The 17,817-nt window shown below is 40.9% G+C and overlaps 1 protein-coding gene across 2 annotated transcripts in view; it reads right to left on the bottom strand.

The window, feature by feature from the left end:
• scube3 (signal peptide, CUB domain, EGF-like 3) overlaps positions 1-17,362 on the bottom strand; it is an 88,785-nt gene extending 71,423 nt beyond the window's left edge. For both annotated transcript variants that reach the window (XM_074643706.1, XM_074643707.1), the window contains exon 1: positions 16,941-17,362. In XM_074643706.1, the coding sequence (XP_074499807.1) occupies positions 16,941-17,040 (100 nt within the window). In that variant the 5' untranslated portion in view covers positions 17,041-17,362. The remainder of the gene's footprint in view (positions 1-16,940) is intronic.
• Between the last annotated feature and the right edge of the window lie 455 nt (positions 17,363-17,817).

Below are 17,817 nucleotides of genomic sequence, written 5' to 3'. Positions count from 1 at the left end.
GCGTTGTCCGGTCTGGGAGTTGTCCGTGTTTTTGTTTTACAACTTTAATCCTTTCACAGTGTGTTCTCAGTTAATGAAAGTTAATTATAACCTTTTTGGTTGCCTAAAAATTTCTTATTCAGCATTCGGTTGCCACAGTGACTACTTCCATTTTTTATATAGTGTATGGTATAACAATCGCTTAGCAAATGACGAACTGAACCGAGCACTGACGAAAAAAGAGCGCATCTTCTTATATCAGTAGGAGGAGAGCTAGTTGGCTGTTAGCAGCCGGTGGGCAGCAGAGTCCTACGGTGTGTTTGACTAACAGAGCTAACAGCTAACGGAACTAAACACAAAGCAGGACTGACACTTTCTGTTCAGAGAAAGCGTTAAACAGTCAACATGAAGCTTTACAAAGTGAACTGCAGTTTAGCTGCTCAGAGCCAGTGCAGACAGCTACATAGATTACAATGAGAGCGTATCTGTTGCGTGAGACGTGCGAAAAAAACGTCTGATACGCTTGCGGTCTAGACTGGGGGCAATTGTGGTTTGTATTCATTCAATCAAACATTACAGCAGCGGTCCTTGCAGACACACCTGGCGGAGATCTGCACTCTACGGAGTGCACTTTTCTAGTTTCTTCAGGCAATTGTTGAGTGCAACAGAGTGGCACCAGATATTTGGCTGCAAGTATCTCTAATCTTATGATACATAATAACTTCTGTGAAATTTTAAATGACGATAGAGAGCGGCTTGCTATGCATTTAGGGTTTTAAACAAACAAAACAGCCTCTATGTTTGGTAAAACCTGCTAAATTATGTAAGACAACTGTGCAAAAGCTGTAAAAGGTTGGCAAATCTGCACTACAACAACACCGTTGTGCAAATATTACTTCTAACTTCTGTAGCATAGTACAGTTACAGCACCAGCCAACACTTAACTAACAGTGAATATGAACATGTGAAAACAGTCTGTGCAAATTGTTTGCCTACAGTGAGAAACCCATTTACCAAGATCTGGAAATCAACCGGGACACAATGAGACAAGCAATTTGTGACTCCCACATTCCCACTGCCTTTGGTGTGAGCTACACAACATGAAATAAAAACAAATTAAGAAATCCTGGCCCACAAACTACAATAGCCTGTGTCCGTCAAAGCATTGTTTAAAAAATCCACCCATAAAAGTTACTGGGAGCGTTCCAAACACATGGACGACAACAGCTAAATATGCTGGTCTTGTTGGAAACCCAACATATCTTTGCCGTGGAAATAAACATGTCAGAAATAATACTTTCATTGTATATCCTTCTGTTCAGTCCAGAAGACGATCCTCTGAACGTCATGCTCAGTAATGCTGCCCTGGTAATTGACTCATGCCCGAGATGAAAAGATTGTGTTTCTCATTGAGACTTTCTTTCATTCTTTTGTGTTGAGGAATCAAAGTTGTTGGGAACAAGTTAAGGCAGCGGAAGATGAAGCTGGCGCTTCGAGACAAGGATGAATAAACAAAGTCAAAACAGCAAAACCAAAGAAGAAAGAGATGTTGGGCAATGCTCAGATGTTTAAACAGTTTCCTCCGGGGATGTGTCATTTCAAATATTGCTGCTGTTGCAGCTCTCCTCTGGTTCATACTTGAGCATATTAAAGGCACAAATAGCTTGACATTCTCAGAGCACTGAATTCAATGACTTTGTTGGATGAAAACAAGTTGTACACTAATGTTTTCTCTCCCCTGAAACCGATTCACTTCATGCTCTATTGTATGCTCAATAAAACTTTAAACTTTGCCGTGTGTCAAACTCAACTAAATCCACCATCACATGCTCTTGACTCAGCAACACACACTTTTCATTTTTGGAAGGCGGAGGTATATAAATGGGATTTATTATAATTGTATTAAATCTGCTGGATAAAACTTCCTAACGTCCTCGGAGATGGTTATTAGGAGAGTTATTCTGAAAAGCCATTAGTCCATTTCTTCCAAAGTAGTCCCTACATGGAAGTCAGAGCTGCCGGCTAAGGGCTGCTGGCCGTGGAGGTGAGACCCTGTCAGAGGTGCTTTTCCTCCCTGATTTATGAGAAGGCCATGGGATAAGCAGTGTATTTAGCTGGGCCGGCTCGAGGGGGTGTTAGCAGGAATAAAACTCAGAGGGTAGAGCGCGAGTGTGTGGGAGAACTGTAGGGCCAAAGGCGTGTAGTTCAAACATAGGGTAATGTTTACTTTGAGTGTTGAGACCCTCACTGTTTGCTTTGCCCCAAACCTGCCCCCCCTCCATCCCATCACCTTTCCTTCAGATACAGAAATAGACTTGAGTGGAGCTGGGACACCCATAGGTGCAGCTTTCTACTCACGCCGCCTGCAGTCAACTTCAAAATAATAACTAAAAAAATATGGACCGAGTGATACATTCAGTCAGCGAGAGAGCAGCAAAGTATTCAGCAGGGTTTTCCTGACAGAATGATTTTGAACAGTTGCGGTTTCACATTAGACACGAAACAGTCTTTCTTGACAAAAGCATTTTCAGATGAAATCCTTAATTTTCATGAGCTTCTTGCGGCAGAGGAGGAAGGGTGCTGGGTTCAAGTCCATAAAAAGGTGTTCTTGGGATCACAGCGTTTGTCGTACTGCGTATAATTACAAAGGAACAAGTAGTGTAATTATCCATCTTAGAACCACACTTACACTATACTTAGGGTTGTGGTTGTGCAGGATGGGGTTAAGGTCAGGATAATTACTGTAGGTACAGAGCAGCAGAGAGAACACTTACAGATCCCCTCCAGACATGTTTAAAGACAAAAAAAGCTTTAAATAATAATTTATGTTTGATTTTGGTTATTCCACAAATAATTCTTGAAATTACGTCTGCGCCTTCACCCTCATCGGAAAATCCAGAATGCAAATATTGTTCCTTTCCAAAGTTTAACTACTGGACACAAGATGTCTCCTACTTCACTGGAAAGTAGGGCTGTCAATCGATTCAAATATTTAATATAGAAAAATAGATTGTCCATTTATTAATACTCTTATCAACATGGGAGTAGGCAAATATGCTTGCTTTATGCAAATGTATGTATATATATCCAGAAACCCTCACAGGTACATGTGATTATCATAAAGTGGGCATGTCTGTAAAAGGAGACTCGTGGGTACCCATAGAACCCATTTTCATTCACATTTCTTGAGGTCAGAGGTCAAGAGACCCCTTTGAAAATGGCAATTACAGTTTTTCCTCGCCAAAATTTAGCGCACTTTTGGAATGTTTTAACCTCCTTCGCGACGAGCTACTATGACATGGTTGGTACCAATGGATTCCTTAGGTTTTATAGTTTCATATGATACCAGTTTCTTCTAGCTTTAAAACTGTGTCCACGACAACTTACGAAAGATTGACTGCGTTAAAGAAATTATTGGCGTTAAAACGAATTTGCGTTTATGCATTATCACGTTAACTTTGACAGCCCTACTGAAAAGTCAATCCTCAATTCGCTTCAAAACTAGTTGATATGTCACAAAATCATGCTTGTAGGTATCATCTTAAATGCAGATTTTAGGTGAGCACAGAGAAACTTTTCCTCTTCAGCAGATGAATGTCAAAACTGCACATACGTCATTCTGCACGGCTCAAACATCAAAGTAACAAACTCTAAGAAAAACACATTTTTGGATGGAGGGGAATATTAAAATTAGCACATTGATACCAATAATGCACCCACATGCAGTCATAATGCTTCTAGGTGTGCTTGCTGCTAGATTTGATTTTTATTTATGTAGTATATGCCCAAAACATCACATTAATATTAGCATACTAAATGTATCTAGTGCTATATATGGAGCGCACTAATGAGAGGAAGTGAGTACGAGGTTGTGGAAAGGACAGGAACTATGGCTGGTTGCTGCAACATTATCGCAGCACACTGTGAAAATGTCGTGGATTTTCAAAATGTGCAGGACAGCAGACTGGCCAGCCTCCCAAAAAAAGAAAAAAAAGGTTTTGATGAAATGCAGACGTCAACATTAACACAAAATTTAGCATCTCTCCCCCCTCTTGCCCAGATCCCCCTCGGCTAATGAAGGGATACACTGTTGGCCGTCCAGCAAGCCTCTAAAAAGTTGTGAATAAAAATATCAACTGCTTCCATTCGGGATATTTACACTCATCCTTCACACACTCTAAATGTTTAGGAATCATGACCACTGACTGATCCTGTGCTTTCAGAGACTGTGATCACAGCTTCAAAAACCCCGGGCCCCTCCCTGCTTGTGTCCACCAACCATGAAGCCTCAGATTAATCTGAGGCCAAAGGGAAAATGAACAAGAACATGCAAACTGAGTTTAAGGAGGGCAATATCGTGTTAACATGCTGAAAGACTATCTGTGCCTTTACCTTGCTTATACCTTGGAGTGCACAGGACTTCCTTTTTATTACTTATGTCTACTGATTGTCTATTAGTTGTGTGAGACAATGACAGTAATGACTGATCCTTGTTGTGTTTGTATATTCCTTAAAGGGACACTCCACCAATTTTACACATGAAGTTCATGAAGCACTACTACCTGTGAAATCAGTTGTACAATGTCCTGGAGGGAGTTTTCCAAAGTTTGAAAGAAATAATCCTGATGATGTAATCGAATGAAATATGCTTTTGAGTTGCATTATGGGAAATGTAGGTTTAGTGTTTTTAAAGTTTGACCCATACCAGAGGTGAAAATTCAGGGTATCTCGAACAAATATTTTGTGCAATAGTAAATGGCTGGAGTGCCTCTTTAGTTATATTAGGGCTATAACTAATGATTATTTTTGTAATTGAATAATCTGCTGATTATTTTCTCGATTAATTGTTTGGTCTAGGGATGTCATAATACCATTAGTCAATACCAATACCAGTGAAATTCCACAACTCTCAATGCCAATTCTATACCACGGTAAAAAACAAAAGTAAAACAATAAATCCTATGTGCGTCAACATTCCCTCCTTTATTACCGTTTGCATACTGTTTTTTGTTAGGAAGTTAAAAAGGTAATAATTCCCTCTCTATTATCTATTTTATATTGTTGTGAAAACATCTCCTTCAAACAATAGGATTTATTCAAGCTTCTCGCCAAAAAGTACATTTTACAAGATTACATTTGAACACATCACAATTAGAATTCACCTTCACCCAATACTCATTTTTACTGAATAATGTAAATCAATGGCACCTCCTGTGTCAAAATTGGCAGAGCGAGAGCTATGACATTAGCTGTTAGCAGCCCGTAAGCAGTACAATCCTGCAAGGAGCTAACAGCTAACGTTAACTAGCTCTTGTCCTGCTGATTTCAACACAGATTTGTTGTTCGCAATGTAGCATCATCAAGGAATAAAATAGGGTGCGTCCCCTGGACGCGTTGATAGTGATTTTACGGTGTCCACAACACATTTTCTATCAACCCTGTGATGGAACGTTAGTCTTGTGCCCTGGTGGTACTTGGTGGTATCTGCGGTACTGCAGAAAAGTACTATCACGTTTTTTTGGCATTGACTTCAGTTCTCAAGGTTCTCTCAGTTCGCATGAAATCCCTAGTTTGGTCTATAAAACATATTTTTATTTATTTATTCTACTATAATGTAAGACCAAGAAATCAGCAAATTCTCTCATTGGAAAATGTAGAACTATCAAAGTTTGGGCATTTTTTCAGTCAGTAGTCAGTTTTCATAATCGATTAATCGACCAATCGTTTCTGCATGCTCATTCAGTGCAAAATAAATTAAAAAGATTTAATTTGTTCATTCATTCATCACTTGATTTTTCCACATTTCAATCAAAACCAGTGCCAAACTCCTATTCAACATTTTGGTGCACAATCACAGCTTTCGTTATCAGAAATTCTGCACAATAACAAAACGAGTCAAACAATTTTTCTCTCTGGGGATTAATAAAGTAAGTAGAATAAAGTGGAAATTAAGGAAGCAAATATTGACCCTGTAAAATTCTACAATCTTTTGTAAAGCTTCTTCAATAAATAATATATTTCTTTTGCTTCAATTTCTTATCCTACAACTTCCTGATTCTGTATTGCGCAAACACTGATATATAATGGATGTGGTTTTGGGTTGTTCAACTTACTCAAGCCAACACAAACAAGATCTTTGTATCTGCTTCTTCAGTCAGTTCAGTCTCCTTGCTTCTTCAGATGCCTTTATAGTGCGAGTGTGTGCCTTCCAGCAAAACAGACAGCAACACTGATGAGCCTGGAGACTGCAGAGTGAAGAGCAAGTGGACTCACCTTGCTCCATTTATAAAACATTTCTCAGGCTCAAACTCTCTGAATAAATAATGGCGATTCTCTGTGATTTTGGTCATAGACCACCAAGCATCTGGTGCCTTTCCTTTAGCATGTGTGGCCTTAATAGATGTGACTCACAGACCTCCGGGCCACCTTCAGAAGAAAAACACTTATTACAGTAATTAAGTGAATCATAGAGTAATACTAAGAGAGCGCAGAGAGAGCCTGACATGACATACATTAAGTGTCGGAGGTCTAATACATACAAACACCGAATAATTGAGCATAACTTGTAACCGTTTCCCATAAAGGAGCCAAAGTGACAAGGAATTCATTTGCACCTTTCAAGGGATTTTTCACCTCTCTTGGCATGTGTCGTCCATGGTTAATGACTTCTTGGCCTCATGCAGCATATTTTATATACGGAAAGGGTGGCACTTAGTCCAGCTGTATACCTTATATTTATACAACCATAGCTAACTGACATGACACTCTCCCCTCTGCACACAGCAATTACATTCATTGGTGGTTGCTTTAACCAGATACAGTACCAACTATAAAGATGGCAAGGTAGCAATTACAGCACAAGTGTGATATTTTTAGTTGTTTCCTGTCAAACTGAGGCATAAAGTGAATGGTTCTCTGTGTAAGCTGTGAAGCAGGCATTAACTACTAAAGCTCAGAAATGTGAAGTTCAGTGGGCTGGAACTGACTGGATATATGCTCCATTTAAATGCTGTGAGACAACATAATCACCTAATGCAAACTTTTCCCTCATACAGACGTATCAAGTGTCTGATGGCCTCTCCGTCACCATCACTGCTCCTACTGTATTTCAATCAGGCAGCATAACGGGACGCCAGAGCAGAACATATAAAATCTCAAAGGTTTTCACATAAGGAGGTAAAAATGTCAGGGCAAATTTGGGGAAAAACTTTCTGGCAGATTTTCCTGGGAGATATTTTGCCATTGAAAACACATTAAATCCACCGATCAGAAATTAGACAACTGGTCAGGTGACTTACATCCAACTCAAAATATTTAAAAAAAATGTCATCAGAGACAATGTGAGTTGTAATGACAAGAGTAAATCAGTTATAATTAGGGCTGTCAAATTTAACGCAATAACAACATGTTAACGCAAATTAATTTTATAGACACTAATTTCTTTAAAGCATTAACGCAACTTGCCATTTTTAGGTTGTAGCAGGCTCAGTTTTAAAGCTAGAGTGAAGATACTGGCATCATATGAAACTACAAAAACCTAAAGAATCCATTCATACTAGCTTGTTGCAAAGGAGGCTAAATAACGCTCCAAAGTTACGCTAAATTTTGGCGAGGAAAAACTGGTTTGGCCATTTTCAAAAGGGGTCCCTTGACCTCTGACCTCAAGATATGTGAATGAAAATGGGTTCTATGGGTACCCACGAGTCTCCCCTTTACAGACATGCCCACTTTATGATAATCACATGCAGTTTTTGGCAAGTCATAGTCAAGTCAGCACACTGACAACTGTTGTTACCTGTTGGGCTTCAGTTTGCAATGGTATGATTTGAGCATATTTTTTTATGCTAAATGCAGTACCTGTGAGGGTTTCTGGACAATATTTATCATTGTATTGTGTTGTTAATTGATTTCCAATAATAAATATACACATACATTTGCATAAAGCAGCATATTTACCCACTCCCATGTTGATAAGAGTATTAAATACTTGACAATTCTCCCTTTAAGGTACATTTTGAACAGATACAAATTGTGCGATTAATTTGCGATTAATCACGATTAACTATGGACAATCATGCGACTAAATATTGTAATCGATGGACAGCCCTGGTTTTAATCTATCCAATTGTTGGATGTAGAGCTGCAACAAACAATTATTTTCATTATGAAATTATCTGCAGTCGTTTATCGATTAATTGATTAATCATTTTGTCTATAAAATGTCTGGAAATAGTAAAAAAATGGCCCAAGCTGACATCTTTAATGTCTTGCTTTGTCCAACCAAAAGTCCAAAAACCCAAAGATATTAAGTTTGCTATCATATAGGACAAATAAAAGCCTCAAGTCCTCACATGTGAAAAGCTGGACGCAGCAAAGGTTTGGCATTTTAGCTTAAAAATGGCAAATGAATAGTTGCAGATACATTTTGTGTCAATCAACTGATTATTTAATCTTTTCAGCTCTACTTGGATGTCATTATGAATATAATTGTTATTACTATTATTGAAAACTGCAATAAATGTTGTGCAGACATTTCAGTCTTTTCAGACATAAATAGGGAACAATCTGTCTTCACAGATTTTTCCCTATTTACGTCTGAAATTGTCTTCCTGCGGCATATTTTCTTGGTTGTGTATCATCACATTATTATTACCGGCTAAATTCAAAATGTACCCTGTAATTAATCGGTGCAGCACAATGTCATGTCTGGCAACTCAAAATATGTTTATATAATTATAAGTATATTGTGTTGACAGTTTTTAGTATTAAAAAAAGTTAAAATGCTCTCTTGCTCTCTTCCACCAACGGACACCCACTTATCTAGATTACTAGTTGACGCATGTTACTGTGTGTTTATTTTAAGGATGTGCATGTCATTTTGTGGATCCTATCAAATTTTCTCCAGCTACTCATGTCCTCATCAGTATAAAGCAATATGAAACAGTACACACTGCGAAAATGTAACTTTATACGTATACATTTCTGTTCTTTTTGGATATCAATTTTAATTTCTTGCAATGTATAAGACACCTGGCCGATGGAAGTACCCAGTGTAAACTTATGAATGACAGAAATATCGACCAATAATACTACAGTATATCAGGTACTGTGTTCATTGCAAAAAATTATAATAAAAAGGACTTAATGCCTATAGAGCTACAATGATTAGTTGATTGTTTAGTTTATCAACAGAGAATTGATCAACATCTATTTTGTTGATCGATTAAGAAAAATAATTCCATGATTTCAGCTACTCAGATTTGAATATGTTCTTGTTTTCTTAATCTTCTATGATAGTAAACTAACTATCTTTGAGTTTTGGACTCTTGGTCAAACAAAACAAGACATTACAATGGGCATTTTTTTGCTATTTACAGACATTTTATAGACCCAATGATAACCAAGAAAATAATTGGTAGATTAATCGATAATAAAAATAACCCTTAGTTGCAGCCCACATGCCTGTATGATGGATGGTGTAATGATTTCAAACAAAAAGCCATGAACAACCAGTGCTCGCCATTAATCAACAGTATAAGCTATTACAGTCTGCAATAAATATATATCTGGAGTTCAGCGGGGGTGATTAAATACTGTAGAGGGTCATATGTTTTTCCCATGCCTCTGTCCATTGAGGAAGTCTCAAATTCATCAGTGAAGTCATCCCTCTTTCTCCCCAGAATGCATTGGCCAGAACCCACCAAATAAATAACTAGGCTTTTTTTTTCATCTGGATTCCTTGATGTATTGGGTTGGATTTTTCCATTACTAAGCAGAATAAGAGCATTTCCTTTCACTTCCAGCAGTCTCTAAAGCTGGCGCTCACCATCAGGAATGTAAACACACACAGTCTGTAAACAAGGCTCTCTCTGACCCCCAACCCCCCTCCGACAACGCTGACCACCGCAGACCAGCCTAATGACGTCCCTCGCTGACCCCCCCCCCCCCCCCAAACTCTCAAAAAGAGACGCAGCCCGATTATTCAGCCGAGAGGTCACAGGGGGGAGCGGGGAAGAGCAGGGCAAAAGAGGAGGAAGGATGGTGGAGCGTCAGCCGTGGGCCCAAGAAAGTACAGACACTGAGATGACAGTCCAATTGATATCTTCTCCTGAGTCACAGTATCCCCAATCAGTGAGTAATGGAAGAGAAAAACAAATGTGGGCTCAGTGGTGGGGGGGTTAGAGGATTAATGATCTAAGAGCCGCCGCAGCTGGCTGAGGGACAGAACTGAGGCTCCTCAGCGAGCCATCAGCACTTGTGAAGAGGGCTCTGGAGGTGAGTTTAAGACTGGGGGGGTCAGAGCGCCGTCAACACTGACTCCATCCTCCCCCGAAACCAACAGGGATGTTGTCAGCACAGGGAACGCATCTGCACAGAGAACAAAGGCCACTGACAGGGTGAGAGGGGAAAGAGAGGAAGAGATGGGAGCAGGAGAGAGTTTTCTAATTTTAACCACAATGCCACAGTTGAGAGAAGCATCACAGGACTCATTTGGAACATATTGTTCAGATTAAAGCCACGATAAATAAACAGGCTCTGTACTCCTGAGTGTGAGGGTTTGAATGTTTTTCACCACTGGACACTGGTGTTGCATACAAAGAAGTTGTTCTGAGAAAAGTTTGGGTGATTTTTTAACTATTTTTTCACTCTGTTGCACAGCAAATCTACAGCTTTGTCAGCCCTGCAACCATTCTAAACGAGGTGACAAAGAGCGGTCACAGGGGCCTCGCTAGCTGCTGATAAGGTGATTTTCTGCTCTAGGAAAGGAGCAAAGGTACCATGACAGAGGAATCTCAACAGCTGATGGATTCCCCTGGGGAGCAACGGGGAATCTGCAGTGTCCACGGGTTAGGGTTTTGTTTGGAGGCGACCTAGCATTCGTACTGCATACTAAATTTGAGTATTTCAGTAAATGTATGCAGATGATGAGAAGAGGTGGTTGTTAAACAAATATAATGTGATGCAAACTGAAGGAAAAGCAGAAATGTTGATCACACTGAAACGCTAATCATTTACAGGAGACTTGGTGTAAAAAAATTACAATTCGCTAATTTACAGGGGGGCAATGTGTTGGACTATTTCTGAGCAGTTTCCAGGCAACCAGCAGAGTCTCCGGGAAGTTACCGGACTGATTAAACGAACATGGTATTATGTGTTAATTAGTGACCTTTAGAGGTGTTGGTAGGTGTTATCTGTAACCATTTGACAGGGCCAGGCTAGCCATTTCCCCCTCTTTCCTGTCTTTGTGCTAAGCTAAGCTAACCAGCTGCTGGCTGTTGTCTTAAAAGGTACAGTGTGCAGGATAAGCCGATTAGACTGTTGTCAGGCTATTAAATAGGCATTATCAGTCGCTATAAGCCCAATAGATCTGGGTCAAAAGGGGCCTACTACACCCATTAGTAGGTTTTATCATCTATTCACATGGTAGATCACTGAAAGAAGGTATAAAAGAACAGGACAGCGACCGTAGTAATTATGACAGGAGCAGAAGCTGAAGTCGGGCGCTGTAGTATACAGTGTGAAACTCCATAAGTGGTGGAAAACAGGGTTTTCACCCAGGAGACCCAAGTTCGCATCCCATGTAAAACCAACAATGTGTAGTTGTGTTTGTGTTCATCGTTATTTTAAGCCAAAACAAAATACGTTTCCTAAACTTAACCAAGCATTTTTTTTTTGTTGCCTAAACCTAAAAAAGCTGTAGTTTCATTGCCTGAACCTAAAGAAGTTGTAGTTTTGTTGCCTAAACCTAAAGAAGTTGTAGTTTTTTGCCCAAACCTGAAGAAGTTGCAGTTTTGTTGCCTAAACCTAAAAAAGCTGTAGTTTCATTGCCTGAACCTAAAGAAGTTGTAGTTTTGTTGCCTAAACCTAAAGAAGTTGTAGTTTTTTGCCCAAACCTGAAGAAGTTGCAGTTTTGTTGCCTAAACCTAAAAAAGCTGTAGTTTTATTGCCTGAACCTAAAGAAGTTGTAGTTTTGTTGCCTAAACCTAAAAAAGTTGTAGTTTTGTTGCCCAAACCTAAAAAAGCTGTAGTTTCATTGCCTAAACCTAAAGAAGTTGTAGTTTTGTTGCCTAAACCTAAAGAAGTTTTTTTTTTTTTTGCCTAAACCTAAAGAAGTTGTAGTTTTGTTGCCTAAACCTAAAAAAGCTGTATTTTTATTGCCTAAACCTAAAGAAGTTGTAGTTTTGTTGCCTAAACCTAAAGAAGTTGTAGTTTCATTGCATGAACTTAAAGAAGTTGTAGTTGTATTGCCTTAAACTAAAGAAGTTGTAGTTTTGTTGCCTAAACCTAAAGAAGCTGTAGTTTTGTTGCCTAAACCTAAAGAAGTTGTAGTTTTGTTGCCTAAACCTAAAGAAGTTGTAGTTTCATTGCATGAACTTAAAGAAGTTGTAGTTGTATTGCCTTAAACTAAAGAAGTTGTAGTTTTGTTGCCTAAACCTAAAGAAGCTGTAGTTTTGTTGCCTAAACCTAAAGAAGCCTTTTTGTTTATGTTCAAAATGTAACATTTCATGCAGTTTTACAAAGTGTTTGAACATGAACATAGGCGTAGTAGGCCCCTATTGACCCACATCTATGGTGCTTATAGCAACTGATAATGCTTATTTAATGGCCTGATAACAGCAGAATCGGGTGATCGGCACCTACTGGTGAGGTTGCAGATTGCAACCAAGTGAATACCCCTCCAATCATCCCTCCCTTTTTAAGCGTGTCAGAGAACCTACGGTGGCCTTAAGGTAAAGTGAATACGCAAAAGTAGATATGAAGGGCTCATTCTAAGCTAATGAAAACACAACAATTCTTAGTTTCGGGTGATTATACACTAATGAAAACATAGTTAAGAATACTCTCTTCCAATTCTGTTAATAGATCCTAAATCCTACACAATGGCCCTTTAAATTTAACAGACATGCATGAGAGTGGTTTCAATCTTCTCATCTAACTCCAAGAAGTGTTATTCCTAAAATGTTGCACTATTCCTTTAAATGAATGCTGGAAACCCTTTACGTGATGCTGATAAATTCTTAAGAAATGCAGTAGTTAAACTTTATCCTCGGAGTGGAATGATAACCTTATTTCTAATTTTCTTGACAAAGAAATACATTCTAGCAAATATGCAGCTTTATTACAAAACCAATTTCCTGGGGAAATTAATGGATTAAATGCTAATCATTTGGAAAGCGCACTTATTGAGATTCTCGTTTTGGAGACCTTGAGTGGGGAAGTCACATTTCTTAAGGCCAGATTCTTTGACACTGTGTTGCAGAGAGAGGAAATGTCTTGGTTTTACATTCCAGCGGCCAGGATGAAAGTGAGCAACTGTCCAGAACGAACGAAGGCCCACTGAACGCCTTGGGTCACAGCTCACACCAGACAGCTTCGACTTTACATGTGCCTGTAAACATGGTCCTCACTCTGTGCGTAGCTTCAGCCTGCCTGCCCTAAAACTAAACTAAAAATGTTTGTATCAAGCAGCAGATGGCCACATTGAGGCCGGGGAATTAGAGAAAAGAAAAAAATAGGCACAATAAACCTCAATCGTTCCGTCTATAATGGAGCCTCATTTTGGGAAGTGAAAACACTTCTCCCTGCTAAGTGCAATCATTAATATCCAGTCGACAATCACTCATCACAGTCATACACGTTCACATGTCCTCACAACACACCCACAGATCAAAGCCATTTTTCGTGATTCATACCGTGTTGCTCTTGGACAGAATTGTTATCAAGTGTTTTCACCACTCAAGTAATGCCAAGATAATAATCTCTCTGCTCTCTCGGCTGCTCTGTAACAACATGTACAGCAGTGCCGGAGCACCACTTGTCAGGCAGATGCTCTCTGAGTGGGTCTGCTGAGTGGTAAAGTGAAGCTGGATTGATCCCCTCCACCCGCTCATCAGCGAGTGACCGAGGGCTATCCCCGAGGCTCAACCTGCCTCAGACACTCTGATCATAACGAGAACACCACTATCTGACACCGCGTGCCTGCTGCAGAGAGAGCAAAGACACACTGACACTAGGGAGTGCATTTTGTTTAGGGAAAAGAACATCTGCTTTAATTGGGTTTACATAGTGAGAGAAATTAAAGGGTTTCACTTTAGTTAAGTGATCCAAACCGCAGTGTCCTGATCGGCAAACTTCTCAAAGTCACAGAGCATCCCGATGAGGACGGGAGAAGTCTTTTTTTCCCTGGCTGACCTGAATACATCTTCCATTCGCCGGCTGTTAAAAATTACTTTGCCAAAAAATTGCGCTCCGTTACCTTGGCAGGCAAATAGGGACTTTTGCGTCTGCTTGTTTTAAAAAGGCACATCCAGTCTCTGAGGGGATAAGTGTAACAGCTCGACAAATACCACTGCAGGAGCTTGTCAGGACTCACGGGCAACGCAGAGAACCACACAGCCCGAGAAACGAGAGTGAAGGTGATGAAAGAAGAGCGCCAAAGTGGTGTCAAAATGCTAAAGCGAGATGACTGGCCGTGTTCGTGGAAGACGGTGCTGCAGATGGTCCTCCGCCTTCTCTCTGCTAAACGGCGAACATTCAGAGAAGTTCAAGGCCATGGGCAGGAATAAAAAGCCCCATTTAAATGGTTCTTTTATGTGGCTTTCACATACAGTTTCAAAGAACTGTCCAAATGGCCACAGCCCATACACTCTACACTGTCCCAATTACACGTATGCACACACACATACTGTATGCTGACACCTCCATGCTTACACAGACCTGCAACGTATCCAGCCTTCTATCAAGTAACAAAAGTGGGCCGGACAGGACCGGGGAAAGCGGACAGTGTGGGGAGCTGTGCACGTCTTTTTTTTTTTGTTGCAAAAATATAAATAGCACACGGGCTGACAGCGAGCTTTCCGACACACTGGGTGTAATGCAGTCGTTGCTTATAGCTGACAGAGAAAAAGCACAGCTACTTCATTAAGTGCAAAAGGAAAGGAAGCGAGGACAAAGCAAACAAAGCAAGAGTTGGGTGAAAAAGGAAAGGGGTGAGTGAGTGTTGGGGGTGGGAGGGAGGGGTTTCTTCTTCCCTTTCCATCTTGCTCAGACTTGGGGCAGCATCTCTAGGTAAGCTTCCCCGTCACTTGGGGCCTCATATTGCCAAAGCCGCTCGGTTCCCACAGTGCGTCCGGGGCCTGGATCTGGCCTTCCTCCCCGCTCAGGCAGCCTTGCGTCTTTAGACCCCCAGGCCCCGGAGCAGAGGTTACACTAACATAGCCAGCCACAGCAGCATGTCAGCCCCACACCAACCGTTGCCTTGGTGCCGCCGCATTAACGAAGAGCTCCCGACTCTGTTTCGAGGGAAAGTGATTTGCCATGACGTCTATGGCTCCCCTCTTTCCTTCTCTTTTTCTCGCTCACTAAGAAACCTCTCTCTCTCGCTGTCTGTCTCTGCACCCTTAATCTCTCCTGTTTTCCCCGTCTCATTTTTCCCTTCTTTGTCATTCTCTCCACCACATCCTTGAATCTTCCCTCCCTCATTCCACTGCTCCCTTTTTCTTCCTTGGAGCATTAATGACTGATGCCTGAAGCACAGTGCCATGATTGGACTTACATTGAATAAAGACAGCAACATCTGTGTTGAATAAATATTGAGATGACAAATTGTGCATTTTTTTTTTTGCAGTCATCATTCATTTCTCCAGTTTTCAAAAATAGTTCCCAGCTTGCAGACTCGTCAGTGCCACACAGTTGCCACCAACATCAAGCGCAATATTTATTTTCAGTTAGGCACAAAATATGCTCACAAATAACTCCGGAGCCAAACACAGATAATGTGTCACTGCAGAACAGGAATTAGAGGCGAAGTCTACCAAAGTGGTCGTCCACGGCGAGTCACTTGGTGGCCAACAAACAGGTGCACGCCATTATACCGGCCGACACTCACACGGCGGCATTCCACGCTACAAAGAAGTGTGTAATCGATGTTGTGGAAAATAAAGTGAGAAAAAAGTAGTTCTAATTGCAAAATGTAAATATTGAGTTTTCCCACAAGCGGGGGCAGACCACCCAGGATGCAAAATAGTCACCCACCCCCTTTCTCTCTTTTTGCCTCGCCGACCGCCCGAGAGATGTCTTTTTGTGTGTGCGAAACATCACCGACCACAATCAGCGCTCGCACAGGAGCCGTGATGTGTCTTTGCATGCAAATACTTCTGGCAGCTCTGACTTGGCGTTTGTATTGTGGGAAAATGAAGTGATGAAAACCCCCGGAGGAGAAAGGCCGAGCGGATCAGAAATTGAGTGTGTAACACCGTGTCTTTCTTGCTTCCCGTAAAGGTGCCAGAGTTTTTTTTTTTGGATTCAGGCTTGCCCTCCTTGTCTGGTCTGAATAATTTCTCACAAGAGGAGAGAGCAGGAGGGCAGCCAGCTGGGCAGGTCGGTCAGCACTGTAGCTGCAGTGTCTGACAGACGGAGGCTCCTCCATGTGTGCGTTACAGGCCGGTGTCAAATACTTGTCTGGACTGTGACAAATAGCTCCTGGTAGTCTCACTACAATTATACCTGCAGGATGAGCTATGAAACAGACCTGTTCACGCTGCTGGTGCTGTTTGAACATCAAAGACAGCTGGGTTTTTTATAACAAGAGAAAAACTTAATTCAAGCCTTATTAAGAATAATTTCTTCAAGAAGGAACTGAGCATACATGACAAGAAAAAAGCAATTAAGTGATTGCAAAATGAGTCAGTGGATCAACAGAAGGCACCTACTTCAATCAGACAGATTAATCAAAGTCTCCAAAAACTCATTTTTTTTACCATAAAATGTCCAAATACTCTGCTTTTAACTTGTTTTATTACACCTAAAATCAAGTTTCTTTTATTTAGACAACTGATCAAGTGTCATCATTCAAAAAGCATCTAACAAATCTATCAATTAGGCACCAAGCAGTCTGGCAAAAAAAAAAACAGGAGTAAAAAAAAAAAAAAGCTATTTTTTTTTTTTACATGAAAACTTACCTTGAGTGGTTTTACTTCCTGAAGCTGACTGTTGGACAAAGGCGACCAAGCAGAGACCAACAAATCCAAGGCTGGCGCGTATCAAAGCGTGCATATACATGTTAACTTTCACTCCAGTTGAACACGAGCACTTTCTAAGATCTGCGATGCGCAAGAAGAGCACATAGACGAGGGTGGGTGAGTGAGTGTGAGTGTTGGTATATAAAGGTCTCTTGTTATTCCCGCTGATAGGACACTGTGCGATCCCCCTTTTTCCTCTCCTCTCCTCTTCACGCCTGCTTATCTGAGTTTCAAGTGATCGGGATTGAGGACGGACCGACAACGCGGAGCGGAGGAAGGCTTTTCTGTTATCATGTTTCGAGCCAGACCAATGTCAATTTAAGAAAGGGGGAGAGAGAGAGAGAGAGAGAGAGAGAGAGAGCGGGAGAGAGAGAGAGAGAGAGAGCGGGAGAGAGAGAGAGAGAGAGAGAGGAAAAGAGAGAGGAGAGATGGAGCGGAGCGGCGGGGTCTGAAGGGGGAGGAGAGAAGAAGAAGCGCTCCGGACTCCTCTGCTTGCTCTCTCGTCTTTTCTCTCACTGTTTCCTTTTTTTTTTTGTTCGTCCTGCAGGAATTTACACACACAGGTGTTGGTCGGGCTCAAGGTGGACCGGAGTTATAGCACGTGCTCGGGCTCGTGGCCGGTGTCACCTGCCCAAAAAAAGTGTCCACAGCGTGGTAAAAGGGGCACAAGAGAGGGTGGATTCATTAAAGACTCAGATGGGAAAAAAAAAAGTAATAACCTGGAGATTGTTCTTGGCTACACACAGCTCATCCAGTCAGACTATCATAAACCAATATATTTTCATTGGTTTTGTGATGTGATGATGTGCTATCTCAC

The sequence above is a fragment of the Sebastes fasciatus genome, chromosome 8, assembly GCF_043250625.1.
Source record: "Sebastes fasciatus isolate fSebFas1 chromosome 8, fSebFas1.pri, whole genome shotgun sequence".
NCBI classification, from domain to species: domain Eukaryota; kingdom Metazoa; phylum Chordata; class Actinopteri; order Perciformes; family Sebastidae; genus Sebastes; species Sebastes fasciatus.
This window is presented reverse-complemented; position numbering and strand designations above follow the sequence as displayed.